This window comes from Canis lupus, chromosome 1 (assembly GCF_011100685.1).
Source record: "Canis lupus familiaris isolate Mischka breed German Shepherd chromosome 1, alternate assembly UU_Cfam_GSD_1.0, whole genome shotgun sequence".
Taxonomy (NCBI): domain Eukaryota; kingdom Metazoa; phylum Chordata; class Mammalia; order Carnivora; family Canidae; genus Canis; species Canis lupus.
The window spans coordinates 70,784,477-70,801,147 of NC_049222.1; the positions used below are offsets into that span (position 1 = coordinate 70,784,477).

The 16,671-nt window shown below is 41.4% G+C and overlaps 1 protein-coding gene across 1 annotated transcript; it reads left to right on the forward strand.

The window, feature by feature from the left end:
- Window positions 1–1,773: 1,773 nt before the first annotated feature.
- On the forward strand, window positions 1,774–11,379 carry PRXL2C (peroxiredoxin like 2C). Its single transcript, XM_038525502.1, has 6 exons — window positions 1,774–1,977; window positions 2,353–2,421; window positions 3,471–3,524; window positions 3,684–3,789; window positions 7,926–8,057; window positions 10,763–11,379. Exons 1-6 carry the CDS (start codon window positions 1,774–1,776, stop codon window positions 10,888–10,890), a joined length of 693 nt encoding a protein of 230 aa, XP_038381430.1. The 3' UTR covers window positions 10,891–11,379.
- The last annotated feature ends 5,292 nt before the right edge of the window (window positions 11,380–16,671 follow it).

Sequence of the window (16,671 nt, forward strand, 5' to 3'; positions counted from 1 at the left end):
AACCACTGAACCACTCAGGCGTCTCTAAAGATTTATTTTAAAAATAAATTTAACTTGGAGCACCTGGGTGGTTCAACCAATTAAGCCTCTGACTTTTTTTTTTTAATTTTATTTATTTATTCATGAGAGCTACAGAGAGAGAGGCAGAGACACATGCAGGGTCCATGCAGGGAGCCGGACGTCAGGCCCTGGGCCAAAGGCGGCACTAAACCACTGAGCCACCAGGGCTGCCAGAGCCTCTGACTCTTGATCTCATCTCAGGTCTTCCTCTGTGGTTGGTGAGTTCAAGCCCTGCTTGGGAGTGAAGTCTACTTCTAAACAAAAAGTGTTTTTTTTTTTTTTTTTTTAAGATTTTATTTATTTGAGAGAGAGAGAGAGGGAGAGCACTGAGGGAGAGGGAGAGGAAGAAGCAGTCTCCAGTGAGCAGAGAGCCCTAAATGGGGCTCCGTCCCAGGACCCTGAGATCATGACCTTAACAGAAGGCACACACTTAACCCTCTGAGCCATCCAGGTGCCCCCAAATAAGTGTTTCTTGTTTTAAAAAGATTTTATTTATTTATTCATGAGACACACACACACACACACACACACAGAGGCAGAGACACAGGTAGAGGGAGAAGCAAGCTCCATGCAGGGAGCCCGACGTGGGACTCGAGCCCGGATCTCCAGGATCACGCCCTGGGCCGAAGGCAGGCGCTCAACCGCTGAGCCATCAGGGCTGCCCTAAATAAGTGTTTCTTTACTTAAATTTTTATTTATTTGAAAGAGCGAGAAAGCGCACACGCTCCCGGGGGGCAGGGGCAGAGAGACAGGCCTAAGCAGACGCTGGGCTCAGGGGGAGCTGAGGTGGGGCTCAATCTCAGGACCCTGAGATCAAGACATGAGCGAAAACGAAGAGTCCCACTGTGTTTAACCCATTATGCCACCCAGAAGCTCTCCCGCAAAAATCCTTTAAAAATAAAATAAAAAGAAATAAAATTTAATTCTACACCTAAGATGTGTTCACTACATGATATATTAATGATACCTTAAAACAAAAACAAAACACTAGAAGAACTAAGTAGGGGATGGGTTAAAAACGGAATAGAAGTAAAATAGAACAAATCTGTTGGTTCATTGATTTGGCTGTTCTGAGTAGAAAATTCTTTAAGTTGGTAAGTGCTTCTGCAGGAGAGCTAAGAACACTCCAGCCAGGCAGTTACGGAAGGAGGAGCCTGCTTCCTTCCTCAACAACATTTTCTCGCCTCGGAGACCGGAGACGGAGTCAGAAAACGCGCAGGAGGTTTAAACCTCACTTGCCGGGCAGCTCGGTGGCGCAGCGGTTTAGCGCCGCCTGCAGCCCGGGGCGTGATCCTGGAGACCCTGGATCGAGTCCCACGTCGGGCTCCCTGCATGGAGCCTGCTTCTCCCTCTGCCTGTGTCTCTGCCTCTCTCTGTGTCCCTATGAATAAATAAATAAAATCTCAAAAAAAAAAAAAAAAAACCGCTCTTGCCTGCGCATCTCGACCCCCGGAGCCTAACCTTCGGGCGGCGGGGGCCCCCGCGCAGCCCCCGCACCGCCTGCACGGCCGGCACCGCCCCGAAGTTTGCCCCGCGCCTGCCTGGACCCCAGCTCCGCCCTCGGCGTCCCGCCCCGCCCCGCCCCTGGCCGTGCGCCTTCCCGGTCCTCCCGCCACGCCCGGTGCGCCCAGCTCGGCCGCCGCCCGACTCTCCTCGCGGCCGTATCCGCCCGGGCCCGGTGGCGCGAACCCGGCGGGTCAGGTGCAGGGCGCCATGGCCGAGCCCGCCCCCGCCCCCGGCCCGGTCACGCAGCAGGTCAGCGGCCGCGCCGTCCCAGCCGCGGCCCCGAGCGGCCCCGAGCGCGGGCAGCCCCTGTCCGCCGCGGTGGCCGAGCTACCGGTGCTGGACGCCTCCGGGAGGCGGGTGCCGTTCGGCGCGCTGTTCCGGGAGCGTCGGGCCGTGGTGGTGTTCGTGCGGGTGAGCGCAGGGCCGGGCCGAGGCTGCCTCCAGCCGGGGCGGGGGGCGGGGGCGGGGGCCGTCGGGGCCTGCGGGAGCCGGGGCCGGGCCACCCCTGCGGAGTCCTGGGGCTCCCAGGCGATCTGCGGCTGCGCTCGCGGGCTCCCGGAGGCCTGCAAGCCGAGCGCAGCCGAGGCCTCGCGCCGCAGAGGAGCCCGGGGGCGGGGGGGTGGGGGGGTGCGCCCCGGGTCTAAGGCCCTCCGGGCGCCCTCCACACCGTTTCTGCCAGCCGGGAGGGGCGTTCGTTAGCGTCACGCCGAATCGAGGGCTCGGGCTTTTCTGGAGCCCGAGGGCATCGGTCGCTAACTTGTCCTTTGTGCCGTGTTGGGATTTCAGCATTTCCTGTGTTACATTTGCAAGGAATACGTAGAAGATCTGGCCAAAATCCCCAAGAGTGTCTTACAGGTAAGTTTCCTGAGAGCCGCAGCGCGCCCTGCTTCAAAGTCATCTTACAAGAAGCGCGGTGGGGTGAGGTGCAGGGTACGACCCCTCCCCGCCGCGGGCCCTCAGCCTTCCCACACATCTCTCCAACACCTTCAGGAAAGAGAGGGAGACCTTCGAGGTCTTTTCTCTCCTCCTTTATTCGCTACTACCTGCTTCTTAACATACCAACCATAATAATTTTGATGTTAGTAACCTATTTGCAATGTTGAATGATAACCAAAAGCGCAAATGCTAGAAATTATTGATATTTTATTCCCTTTATTTATTTTTAAATAAGAGCACTCCAAATAGGGGCGCCTGGGTGGCTCAGTGGGTTGAGTCCACCCTCCGCCCAGGTCATGATCCCAGGGTCCTGGGGTCCAGGCAAATCGGGCTCCTTGCTCAGTGGGGGAGCCTGTTTCCCAGCTAGTTCGCTCTGGGTCTCTCTCTCTCTCTCTAGCTCACTCTCTCAAATAAATAAAACCTTAAAAAAAAAAAAAAACCCACTCGGAATAGTTGTTTAGGAAAATACTAAAATATCTTAAAGGTTAACATTTGTATTTGTTAGGATGTGCCTTCCACATTCCTGTGACAACCACATATATATGTTATTTCTCAGGCACAGATGAGCCCCAGATGAGCTTTTGAGTGAAAGAATTGGACAACCTTGGTAAAACTAAGATCTGTTGTCATCAGGCCTTACTAATTGGGATGTGAAAAAATAAAACCTGTCTGATTAAGCCTACTTCAATAATTTTTATTCTTTTTTAGTGTATGCCTTTGGGTGGAGCATTGAGATTTTTTTTGGAGATGTTGACTATAATATCTTGAAGTTCTTAACAAGAGATCGACTGAATGAACATTTTAGCAGACATTGCTTTGCTTTGACTCACACAATTTTGCTGTTTATTCCATTCTTCTAGAAGCCTATAGGTGGCATTCGAATGGAACAGAAGAGTTGGATAAGGGGAGGTTTTATAAAATATATATAATTTCTGGTAATATGTACCTGCCCCTTTTTTCTCCTAAAGGAAGCAGATATCACCCTTATAGTAATTGGACAGTCATCCTACCATCATATTGAGGTAAATATATCAGAAATTGAGAAACTAACAAATCTGTTTCAGACATAAAAATTATTTTTTTTGAACCGCTAACTGTAGATTGCATTGCTAAAATAAAGATAGGTTATCATTACTTTTCTCTCACTTTTATTTATACAAATTCCAAACATCTTTTTTTAGCCTTTCTGCAAACTGACTGGGTATTCTCATGAAATCTATGTTGATCCTGAGAGAGAAATCTATAAAAAATTGGGAATGAAAAGAGGTGAAGGAATTGCCTCTTCAGGTAAGACATGAAACATCTCATCAGAAAACATTGATGGTGCATTTTCACACTTGTGCATAGGAAAACAAATGGTAAATTCACAAATCAGGCTGCTTTTTATGATTCTAGTAAGTGGGCCCGATACACCGGAGTCTCAAAGATTCGTTTCCTGGGTATAATGACATAGACAGCTGTTTGTGAAGTACTAAATGAGTGAAGAAAGCAAGTTGGAGAACAGTGTTTTCAGTATGATTCAATTTTTGTGGAAATAAAAAACATTTTCATAAAGATGGAGAGTACATATGTGTGTATGTGTCATGAGAAAGGTTTTAAAAGATACTGCCATGCTTACCCCAAAATATGGAAGTTAGAAAACTGGCTTTTGTATTTTTAACAACGACTACATTTTACTTCTGCCATTAAATGAAAAGTAATGTTGCTTGAGTTGTTATATTTTCTTAACACCATGGCTTTTAAAGCTGCATGTTTTGTAACTGATGAAATCTTAGTTTTCATTTGAAGCCCACCTCCAAGCCGAAGCTGTTTCCCTCATTGAACTTGAATAGCAACTTGTACTGTGTCATATGCCCTATTAATGCACTTAAGGTGGCCAGATAGTAGAGTTAGTCGAAGTATGAGATTTTGTCTTCACAAGGTCCACATTCCCTGCCTTTAACGCAGTTCTTTGTAATTAAGAGAGCTTCATCAGTCTTAGGTGAACTATTTCTGTGTGTATTAGGTAGAAAGAATGGCTTCTGAAATGCCAGTTGAGAGAACTCAGACTCAAATTCTTCCTCAGCAAATATTGTTGAGCTTTTGTCCTTAATCTCCACCTTGTGGATGCTCCCAGGAGGACAGTGATAAACAGACCCTACCATCCTGAAACTCATACTCTCTTCTGGGAGACAGAGGCAAACAGCTGATTACAATTTAAGGGCTTGTAATAGAGAACATGTACTGGGAATACCGATGCCAGAAATATGAGGGGAGAGAAGAATCTGGGAAGACTTCTCAGAGGAGGTGTCATCTAAGCCCTCTCTAAAAGGAGTTAGCTGGGTGAAGTGAGACTGGGGAAGGGTGTTGCTGGCGGAAAGTAGCACATGCAAAGGCAGATAGGGATGAAAAACTGTGACTCTTGGAGAAGTGGGGGTCCCTACGTCAGGCCAGAATTTAGGAGCCAGTTTGGGAATTGGTGTGAGCCAAGGGACAGGTTGTGGCTAATTCAGGCCGAGTCTGGGGTGACCTGTCAAGGAGCTTGGATTTGTTCTGGAGGCAGTGGGGGCACCATCAGGCATTTGAGGTGGAGAAGTTATAGTTATGTGTCCACTGTGGATGAGTAGTTGGAACTTGCCAGATCAGAGCGAGTAGTGGGGGGTAGTAATAGGCTGGAAAGAAATAACGGCAGGAAGTAGAGATGGAGAGGAGGGGATGGGTTGGGAACTGTCAAGTCATAGAGTTGACATGATGCCTTTACTGCTGTTTTTGAGAAAAGCAACCTAAACTTTATTAAAACTAATGATGAACTAGCATACACGTAGAGTGTACCAAGAGTGTTTCTCCTCAGTATAGGAAATGGCAATGTATAGATTGAGAGCCTTACTTACTGGCAGACTGTTTTCTGTGTTCTAACAGTCCCAGCGTAAGTTATCATTTAGCACTCCAGATCTAAACTGTGAGTTTCACCTTAGTAACACCTCACTGTTCATTGACACAATAAAAATACAGAATTGTAAAAATGGATTCTGAACAAAATATATGCTTATAATTATTAGAGAAGTTATATTCACATCTTTTAAAGTCCTGTGACCTGTGTTAAAGTGCTATATTTCCAACCAGGAAATAGTATTCTCTCATAAAATCATCTTTTAGGGATCCCTGGGTGGCTTAGCAGTTTGGTGCCTGCCTTTGGCCCAGGATTGAGTCCCACATCAGTCCCCTTGCATGGAGCCTGCTTCTCCCTCTGCCATGTCTCTGCCTCTCTCTAAGTGTGTCTATCACGAATAAATAAATAAAATCTTTTAAAAAATAATCTCTTAAAAGTTTCTCTCTGAATAAGCAGAAATCTCAGAATCAATCTGAGAATAGTCCTACTTGAAGATTAAGGAACTAAAATATATAATAACTTTAAATTAATAGAAATTTTATAAAGACAAAGAATAAGAAAATAAAGCCCTTAAATACCAGGGAGTAATGGTTTTGTAGAAGACTGAAAAACAGGAGTTTTGTACATAAGGACTAAATTTAACTGGGCAAAATTAGATTGTGTTTGAAGCAAAGATTGTTAAATTTTAGGTCATGGAATCTCCTTCAATTGAATTTCTAATATTTTGGAAATATTAAATGACCCCTTCTTAGGTATTTGGATTTTTAAATATTTTAGATATAAAATCCTAGGGAACAGGAGAATTTAGTCTTTTACTCAGGTCTCTAAGCTATTGGGCCATATTTGTTTCTTGGTAAGATGACTGTGCATCATCATGGAAATAGAAGACTCAGAGAGAGGAAAGAAAAAGATAGATATCTGGAAATACTTAAGGATTCAGGCAGGTCAAAGGCAGCATAACCATCAAAACAAAAAGCCAAAAAAAAAAAAAGCATGACATAAAAGGCAGGGATAGGAGAAAGATAAATTATAAGAAAGGTAAAGAGACTGGTTCCCTTTGCTCAGAGGAAGAGAAAGTGCAGTATTAGTCACTGTGGGAAAGGAGTTAGAAAAGCTGACAACCATGGGAAGATGGAGAGGCAGCTGGACTATCTGTCGTTACAGACCACTCCCGAGGTCTTGGTAGCCGAGCCTGGGAGAGGCCATTTCCTTCTCTGTTCATTTCAAGACGGGTGTATGTATCTATTGAGATGCCTTTCCTCCAAGCAGCAGGGACACAGGGGGAAGGACCCGGGCCTCTCTCATCTCGTGGCTCTGGCATTTTCAACCCAAGGCCTCCAAAGTTTTGAGTTGCTGACCAGGAAAAGACCCACATCATTTTACCCATGAGTTAGAACATAGTCACCTGGCTACACCAAACTGCCAGGAAGACTGGAAATGCAGTTTAGCTGTGGGCCCAGAAAGAGGAAGTGGGTTTTGATGAGCCTATACCAGTCTGTGCCACAGTGTCTCTTGAAAAGGAGTGTAGACACATAGTAGTAGGTGAGAGATTAAACAGATAAGAAATGGGGTATGAAAAGGGAAAGCATTAAGGGCACCTGGCTGCTTCAGTCAGTAGAGCATGGGACTCTTGATCTTGGGGTTGAGAGTTTGAGCCCCATGGTAGGTGTGGAGATTACTTAAAATTTGTATAAAAGAGGGATCCCTGGGTGGCGCAGCGGTTTGGCGCCTGCCTTTGGCCCAGGGCGCGATCCTGGAGACCCGGGATTGAATCCCACGTCGGGCTCCCGGTGCATGGAGCCCGCTTCTCCCTCTGCCTGTGTCTCTGCCTCTCTCTCTCTCTCATTCTGTGACTATCATAAATAAATTTAAAAAAATTTGTATGAAAGAAAAAGTAGGGGGAAGCACTGCCAGTTTGAGGTGCCTACAGCTGACATTTTTCTGTGGCAGATGACTGGGATATCTCATCACTTCTTCCTTCAACATAGTAGTTCTCAACCAAGGGGACATTTGGTGTTATCTGCAGACATTTGTGGTTTGTCAGAACTTCAGTGAATGGTACTGTGACGTCTAGTGGATACACAGGCAGTGATGCTGCTCAGCAGCCTACATGGCACTGGACAAAGACGTGGTCAAGAATGTCAACAGTGAAAGGCTGAGAAACCTTTCTTTGAAGGAAGAAGACAAGTTGAAAGTAAGATAACACCAGAAAGAGAACATTTCAAGGGGGATGGGCAAAAATGGGTGAAGGAGGGGGAGGTACAGGCTTCCAGTGATGGAATGAAGAAATCATGGGGATGAAAGGTACAGCATAGGGAACGTAGTCAGTGGTATTGTACCAGTGTTGTGTGGTGACATATGGCAGCTACACTTGTGGGGAGCCTCACCCAACCATAGAGCTGTGCAATCACTACATCGTATGCTCAAAACTGATGTCCATTCTGTGTCAACTATGCTTCAAAACAAGAATGTTTTACAGGAGCACTACCATTATCTTCTGATATCTTATTGAATATAAAATGATAATATCTAAAGACACTTCCCAATATTTCAGGAAAGAGCCCTCACATAAAATCAAATATACTCTCAGGAAGCATTCGGAGCCTGTGCAGGGCAGTGACTGGCCCTCTGTTTGATTTTCAAGGAGACCCTGCTCAGCAAGGTGGAACCCTCATCCTAGGTCCAGGTAAGCAGCAAAGTCCAAAGCCAGCACTCTTTTTGTGCATTTCTTCATAAAATAGATACTATGTAAAAATAGCAATTTGACATTGTAACAGTCATGATTCTGTGCTTGTAGGGGTCACCTCTGTTTTCAAAGGCATCTGTGTATTTTTACTGGTTGTAATGTGCCTGAATGATCTCAGGTATTTGGGATAGAAAAATCCGTAGTGGTTTGGTGAATTATATATGTCTATAAAACTATTTAAACAGTTCATGGATGGGGGCAGCCCTGGTGGCTCAGCGGTTTAGCGCCACCTGCAGCCCGAGGTGTGATCCTGGAGACCCGGGATCGAGTCCCACGTCCGGCTCCCTGCATGGAGCCTGCTTCTCCTCTGTCTGTGTCTCTGCCTCTCTGTCTCTCACTCTATGTGTGTCCCTATGAATAAATAAATAAAATCTTTTAAAAAACCAAACAGTTCATGGAAGTGGGGCGCCTGGGGGGCTCAGTAGGTTAGGCGTCAGATAATTGATTTCAGCTCAGGTCATGATTTCAAGGTTGTGGGATCAAGCCCTGCATGAGCTGTAATCAGCGGGGAGCGTGCTCGAGATTTTCTCTTTCTCTACCTCCCCCACTTCTCTACACTCGCATGCTTTGTTTCTAAAATAAATAAATCTTCAGATACCTGGATGGCTCAGGGGTTGAGCATCTGCCTTTGGCTCAGGTCATGATCCTGGGGTCCTGGGATCGAGTTCCATATCAGGCTCTGCACAGGGAGCTTGCTTCTCCCTCTGCCTGTGTCTCTGCCTCTCTCTCTCTCTCTCTCTCTCTCTCTCTCTCGCTATCTCTCATGAATAAATAAAATCTTTAAAAAAATTAATCTTAAAAAAAGTTCATGGAAGTGAACATTTTCACAGAGAGTAAACCATCAAGCCATTCTTCTTCTTCTTCTTCTTCTTTCTTCTTTCTTCTTTCTTCTTTCTTCTTCCTTTTTTGCTCAATAGCAGAAATCACTCCAGTTACTTCTATCTAACAAGATTCCAAAACTTGCTCAGTGTCAGGGAACTCTGCTCCAGGGACAGCTCATTTGGTAACAATTACTATAAGCCACATAGTTTTAATAGCTTTATTGATCACTTTGGACCACCTGGAATTTCTTTGGCTACATGGTTGAGTGTTGGATCTCTACCATGATCAAGTATTGTAGTCAGGGACAGGCACTCACATATAACAGTGTGAATCACTAAATTGTGAATACATTTTTCTGTTGTTCTTCCTCTTTAAAATTGTCCACATTAGTGAATGTAGCTTCTAGAAGTTATAAAATTAACATTTACTTTAATAAACTCCACATGTCTGAAGTCTTTAGAAGGAGGCTTTTGACCACACATTATGGCTTTTGGGCTTTCTGCAGCTGGAGCACTGTGGCTAGCTAAAACCTTTAATTTTATCTATCCTTCTCTTGTGGATTTATACCAGTTAGACTAGAGAAAAAAAAAAAAAAAGAGGCCCTGTTTTATGAGAATAAGTCCTCTAGATTAGCCCTGAATGACATTGAGCCATATTTTTGGATGGCTTGTTTCCATCTTCAGACCTATTTTGAGTCCCTAATCTCCATGTCTCAGCATCAATTAACCACATGTTCAGGTGTGTAAGTGACGAGCACACAGAGACCATCATTTGTGTGCCAAGTTGGGAACATAATAAGGAGAATATCTTGATACTGCCTGCTGGAAGAAATGTAGTTCCTCTAAGTAAAGAGCTGGGTATACATATTTATACAAACTTTTCCTGGTTAAACCTATATTTCATTTTGCCTTATTTGATAATCAGCCAATTTATGATATTAAATTTATAGTTATTATAAATACCACAGGTAAGTACAATGCAGAAAATATACTTCTTATGACATTTACTTAATTGTATGTTTTACATTAAAATTGTAGTCTTGAGTCCAAAAATTAAAGTAAAAAAGACCCTAGACCTATAAATTATGAATTTGTTATTTAAACAGATAAAAGGATTGTGGACATCTAAGTGTATTATAACTGACTTTGTCAATGTCCTGATTTTTCAGCCTCTTTTGGTCTATGGTTGTAATGCAGATAGCCTATTAAATCAGTGTTTGGGAGTGAATTTTTTTTTGAAGTGAGTGATTTATTCCATTATTACATTTGAGAAACAGATGTGATTTTCCAGCTTGATATCTATATTAGTTCCATATTCTGCCTGTTTGACAGGACATTTTATTTAATTACATCTAATAAAACCTAACAGAGGTTATAATTTAAGAATCTTTCCCCTTGGATCTCATAAAACATTAAGTATCACTCATTTAAACCATAATCCTTGTTATGCTTTATTACCTTAATTAAAAATTATTAGGGCATTATATAGAGAATATTATGAACTCCAGGCAATTAATTTTTCCCTTTAGACTAATTAAAAGTTGAAAGGCTTCCTTGATTCTAATAAGCAATAAATCTAATGAATAATACTATATACTGGGACGCCTGGGTGGCTCAGTGGTTGAGCGTCTGCCTTTGGCTCAGGTTGTGATCTTGGGGTCCTGGGATTGAGTGGCACATCTGTCTCCCCACAGGGAGCCTGCTTTTCCCTCTGCTTATGCCTCTGCCTCTCTCTCTGTGTCTCTCATGAGTAAATAAGTAAAATTTAAAAAAAAAGAATAATACTATATGTCAACTTCTGCCTTTTATTCTATTCTCTTTTAGGTAACAACATCCATTTTATACACCGTGATAGAAATAGATTGGATCACAAACCCATCAACTCTGTTTTACAGCTTGTAGGAGTTCAGCACGTGGACTTCACAAGCAGACCTTCAATTATCCATGTGTGATGGTATAGACACGTGTCACTTTCAAATGGACCCTTGAGATATGACCTGAAATGTTCAGAGTGTGGTATCCTTGTGCAGTGTCTAACTTGTTGGCTTTTGCCAGTTTAAGGAGTTATGAAAACATGAAGAGACCATGTACTATTTATTGCATTCTGGGAGGCATTAGTTGTCAAAAATGTGACATATATTTATAATTCTATAGCTTTTAAAATTTTACATAAAAATTTTATTTATATAAAATAAAAGCTATAAAATTAGAAATACCATTCTTTATTTTATATTATGGTATATCCATTCAATGAAAGTTTCTATTGGCCATTAAAAAAATAAATTCTTTCAAAGAACATATAAAGGGAAAGGTAAGCAACTCACTACCATTTTACCCAGTGGAAAAAGCAGGATATTTAATTCTGTAAATAATACAATGTTTACATTTTTTGTTTGCTTAGGGAAAAAAATATGGGAAATAAACACACCAGAATATTGTCAGTAGGTGCCTCTATGTGGTAGAGGTGTCTTTATTTTCTTTTCCATACTTTAATCTCTGAACTGTCCTATAATGAGCATGATTCATTTATTTGGCTAGGAAAAGTTCTTTAAAAATTATATGAAGAATATATTACTACATAGCAAGCTCCACAAAGTTGCATTTATGTAGGTTGCTGTCCACATGTTTCTATCTTCATTGCTTTACTCAGAGGAAATACAGCAAACCAGACCTTCTGCATAGCCTGTGTTCAAAGCACCTTGTACCAACACACTCACTATCCATTTCTCTAGGATTTTTGCAAGGAGCAGTAAAAGGAGAAAAATAGTCTCATATATTTTAAAATATGGTTCAGTATATTTTCTGAAAGGATTTTAAGAATTGTTTAAACTAAAAAAAAATTATAATTTAAATGTATACTGCTTTGATTGCCAGATGGCTTTTATTTAGTGTATTGTTGTCCTCTTTTATTTCTCTAGTAGGTTTAGTTGGGAAGTTTCTGAGAAATTCTTTTTTTTTAATTTATTTTTTATTGGTGTTCAATTTGCCAACATATAAAATAACACCCAGTGCTCATCCCATCAAGTGCCCCCCCTCAGTGCCCATCACCCAGTCACCCCCACCCCCACCACCTCCCTTTCTACCACCCCTAGTTCGTTTCCCAGAGTTAGGAGTCTCTCATGTTCTGTCTCCCTTTCTGATATTTCCCACTTATTTTTTTTCCTTTCCCCTTTATTCCCTTTCACTATTTTTTTATATTCCCCAAATGAATGAGACCATATAATGTTTGTCCTTCTCCGATTGACTTACTTCACTCAGCATAACACCCTCCAGTTCCATCCATGTTGAAGCAAATGGTGGGTATTTGTCATTTCTAATGGCTGAGTAATATTCCATTGTATACATAGACCACATCTTCTTTATCCATTCATCTTTCGATGGACACCGAGGCTCCTTCCACAGTTTGGCTATTGTGGACAATGCTGCTAGAAACATCGGGGTAGGGGGATCCCTGGGTGGCTTAGTGGTTTAGAGCATGCCTTTGGCCCAGGGCATGATCCTGGAGACCAGGGATCAAGTCCCACATCAGGCTCCCTGCATGGAACCGGTTTCTCCTTCTGCCTGTGTCTCTGCCTCTCTCTCTCTCTCTCTCTGTGTGTGTGAGTGTGTGTGTGTGTCTCAGGAATAAATAAATAAAATCTTAAAAAATAAAAAAATAAAATCTTTAAAAAATAAATAAAAAGTAAACATTGGGGTGCAGGTGTCCCGGTGTTTCACTGCATCTGAATCTTTGGGGTAAATCCCCAGCAGTGCAATTGCTGGTTCGTAGGGCAGATCTATTTTTAACTCTTTGAGGAACCTACACCAGTTTTCCAGAGTGGCTGCACCAGTTCACATTCCCAACAACAGTGCAAGAGGGTTCCCTTTTCTCCACATGCTCTCCAACATTTGTTGTTTCCTGCCTTGTTAATGTTCCCCATTCTCACTGGTGTGAGGTGGTATCTCATTGTGGTTTTGATTTGTATTTCCCTGATGGCAAGTGATGCGGAGCATTTTCTTCTGAGAAATTCTGACGAAAATACAGTAAGATCAAACTCTTGGTAATTATTAGCAAGTATATACTGCTTTGAATTTTTATAAGCTTTTATATCAAGCGTATGAGGTCACATGCAAAAAATATATTTTAAGTTTCCAAATATTTTAATGTATGTTTGTGTATATACACATAGACAATCATGTTTTTAATCAATAAAAATGAAATTTCTCATGAAATTTAAAATTAAGCAGTTTTGTGCTATTTTTTATACTGAGGAAGCACTGGTGACCCAGATCCCTCTGCTGATTTTAGTCTTAACACTGCTGAATCATAGTTTACACAAAACTTCATATGTTTGTAAATGTATAGCACATTTCCCTAAGAATCAAATGTTCTTTGTGTGGCTTCAGGGAGATACAGTTATACAAACACAGTGCAGTGGTTTGCTGACCCAAACAAACATATTTAGAACCAAAATATTTTTTTAAAGATTTTATTTTTTTGAGGGTGAGGAGGAGCAGAGGGAGAGGTACAAGAGCAAATTCTGTGCTGAGCACAGAGCCCAAAGCAGGGTTCAGTCCCACAACCCAGGGATCATGACCTGAGCAGAGACCAAAGTTGGACACCTAACCAGCTGAGCCACCCAGGCATTCCAAAACAAAAATTTCTCATAGGTACTGTGAAATCTATAAACATGCGCTGTACCCAATAATGTACTAGACTCAAAATTTTGAAAAACCTTCCTAAAGTAAATACAAAGAAATACTAGTAGAAGAATATGATCTAGCACTTTATGCTAATTATTTATCAAGTAGTATGCCAAGTGTTCTACATACATTAGCTCTATAGAATTGGCATCATCATCATGCCCGTTTCACAGAGAAGAAACATCTTTTTTTTTTTTTTTTAAACTGTGCTTTTAATAAGAAAGTGAGGAAATCACCAGGGCCAAAAGCAGAAGCAGAAATAAGGCTGATGACCATGCCCTGAAGCCGTGGCCTGCTCTGGAGTTTGTGCTCATCCCAGGAATGTTTCTTCGCCAACTCAAAGGCCTTGTGCAGTACAGAGTTAAAACCAAGACTAGTGCATAAACTGTGGCCTGAGACCTATGCCTGAGACCTGGGGCTTCTAAGGGCTACAACTCCATAGACAAAGAGGCCAGTGAGGAAGTGTTCTAAGACTTCTACAATGAATCACTGAGGCAACAAAAATTTTAATAAGATGAAAGTGCATGTTTAATTTAAAAAGCAAATATTTTTCAAGAAGATTGATAATAAGCTAGTAACCTGCATAAAATGCTTATTTATGTTACCATCTACCACTGGGGCCAGAGTGATAACATGGACCATGTGAAACTGAGAGACAGACTTTGTAAAGAAGCAACATCATCTACTCCAAAGTTCCTAGTTATTTTAAGAAGAGTGTTCCAGAAAATTAATTAAAGATGTGTAGTTGCAGAAGGTACATTTACACATCATTATGTGAAAAATTGGTTTTCATTTATTTATTTAAATAGGCTCATGCCCAACATAGGGCTTGAACTCATGACCCTGAGATCCAGAGACATGCTCTACTGACTGAGCCAGCCAGGTGCTCCTAGTTTTCATTTAGAACAGAGTTCTTTTAAATTAATTTCGCTCATTTTCTTGTACCCAATAAAAAGTAGAGTGGCAGCTATTCATATACTGGCTCTATTAGCAGAAAACTTTGAAAATAGTTACAAGATGTCAGTTTTATATTAGCATTACATAAATTTGAATGATTATTGTGATAAAAATAATGTTATACTAAATTAAGAAACCTACAGAGCAGAATATACTTGGTATTTGTTTTGATATACATATAATTTGTAATTGTGTCTAAGCTGTCAGTCAAAATAGATATTATAGTTGTTAAAATTTAACACATTTTTAAAACTTTTTATAGTGGTAAAATATACATAAGATAAAAATTACCATTTTTAAGTGTCCCCAGTTCAGTGACATTAGGTATATTCACAGTATCATGCAACCATCACCACTACCCATCTCCAGAATTTTGTCATATCTTACTGAAACTCTGTACCCATTAAATAATACCTCTCATTGCTCCCTCCCCCTAGCCCCTGCTAATGACAATTCTAAATTTCTGCCTTTATAAATTTGATGACCCCAGAAACCTCATATAAGTGGAGTCCTACAATATTTATCCTTTTATGTCTGTGTTGATTTCACTTAGCATAAAGTCCTCAAGTTTCATCAGTGGTGTAGAGCATGCACTTCATTCCTTTTTAAGGCTAAATTATATTTCATTGTATGTATGTACACATTTTATTCATCCATCCATCCCTCAATATTGAATGTACACCCTGATAAACAAGTATCTGTTTGATTCCCTGCCCAGGAGTGGAATTGCTGGATAATATAGGCATTTTGTGTTTAAGGAACCACCATACTATTTGTTTTCCACAGCAGCAGCCAGACATACATTTTATGTTCCTCCCAGCAGTGTACAAGGGTTCCAATTTCTCTATATCCTCACCAACACTTGTTTCTATTTTTTTAGATATTTATTGATTGATTGTAATCTCTATATCCAGGGTGAGGCTTGCACTCACAACTCTGAAATCAAGAGTCACATGCTCTACTGAGCCAGCAGGTGCCCCTTTTTTTTTCATAGCAGCCATTCTAATGGGTCTGAAGTGATATTGCAGTTTTGACAAAATTTACCGATTTATAAACATGTATACACAATAACCCCCCAAAACATTATCTATGAGCAGGTGATGTTGAATAATTATTTTTTATTTTTAAGCCCCATGTCTGGCGTGGAGCCCCATCACAGAATACTGAGATTGAGACCTGAACCGAGATCAAGACTCTGATGTTTAACTGACTAGCCACACAGGCGTCCTCAAATAATTTTTTAAAAGATTTTATTCATTTATTCATAAAACACACACACACACACAGAGGGAGAGGCAGAGACACAGGCAGAGGGAGAAGCAGGCTCCATGCAGGGAGCCCAGCGTGGGACTTGATCCCAGGTCTCCAGGATCATGCCCTGGGCTGAAGGTGGCGCTAAACCACTGAGCCACCCAGGCTGCCCAATAATTTTTTTTTTTTTTTTAAAGAAACATGGTACCCTGAACTTTGTTGCCCAGTGTTAGGCAGACATTAAAAATGTCTGAAGTATTAAAGAGCAGCTTTTGTAAATCAACCTGCGTTGTCCCCACTGGTAGTGAACATGTTTTTTAAATGGGTCCTATATGTTTTGATTTCTTTAAGTTGGAATCCTTAATGATTTTAATGAATGGTGTGCCAAAAAACTCTCATTTTGAAACTTTTAGCAAATAACAAGCCTTACAAACAGGAAAACATGGAAATCTGACTTTTAAATAAGAAGGAAGCTAAACAGGATAAATAATTGAAAGCTCAAATAGGATAAAATATTTAATTTTGAAATTCTGTAATTTTGCTTTACAGTTTATGATGGAGCTCCTATTTTTAATTGGGTAAATAAATGTGAATTCTGTATCAGAAAATAATGAAATGGGGGTACCTGGGTGGCTCAGTAGTTGCGAGTCTGACTTGTGATTTCACCTCATGTCATGATCTCAGGGTCATGAAATAGAGCTCTGCACCCCATGCTCATGGGGAGTCTGCTTCTCTCTTTCTTTCTCCCCTGACTTGCATGTGAGCTTTCTCTAAAATAAATAAATAATTCCTTAAAAAAAAAAAATGAAATGGAAGGGCACCTGGCTGGCTCACTTGGTAGA

Excerpts from the sequence above, each read along its gene's own strand:
- PRXL2C (XM_038525502.1), top strand. The coding sequence starts at position 1,774 with ATGGCCGAGCCCGCCCCCGCCCCCGGCCCGGTCACGCAGCAGGTCAGC. Across the intron at positions 3,525-3,683 it reads CATCCTACCATCATATTGAG|CCTTTCTGCAAACTGACTGG; the intron begins GTAAATATATCA and ends ATCTTTTTTTAG. Across the intron at positions 3,790-7,925 it reads TGAAGGAATTGCCTCTTCAG|GAAAGAGCCCTCACATAAAA; the intron begins GTAAGACATGAA and ends CCAATATTTCAG.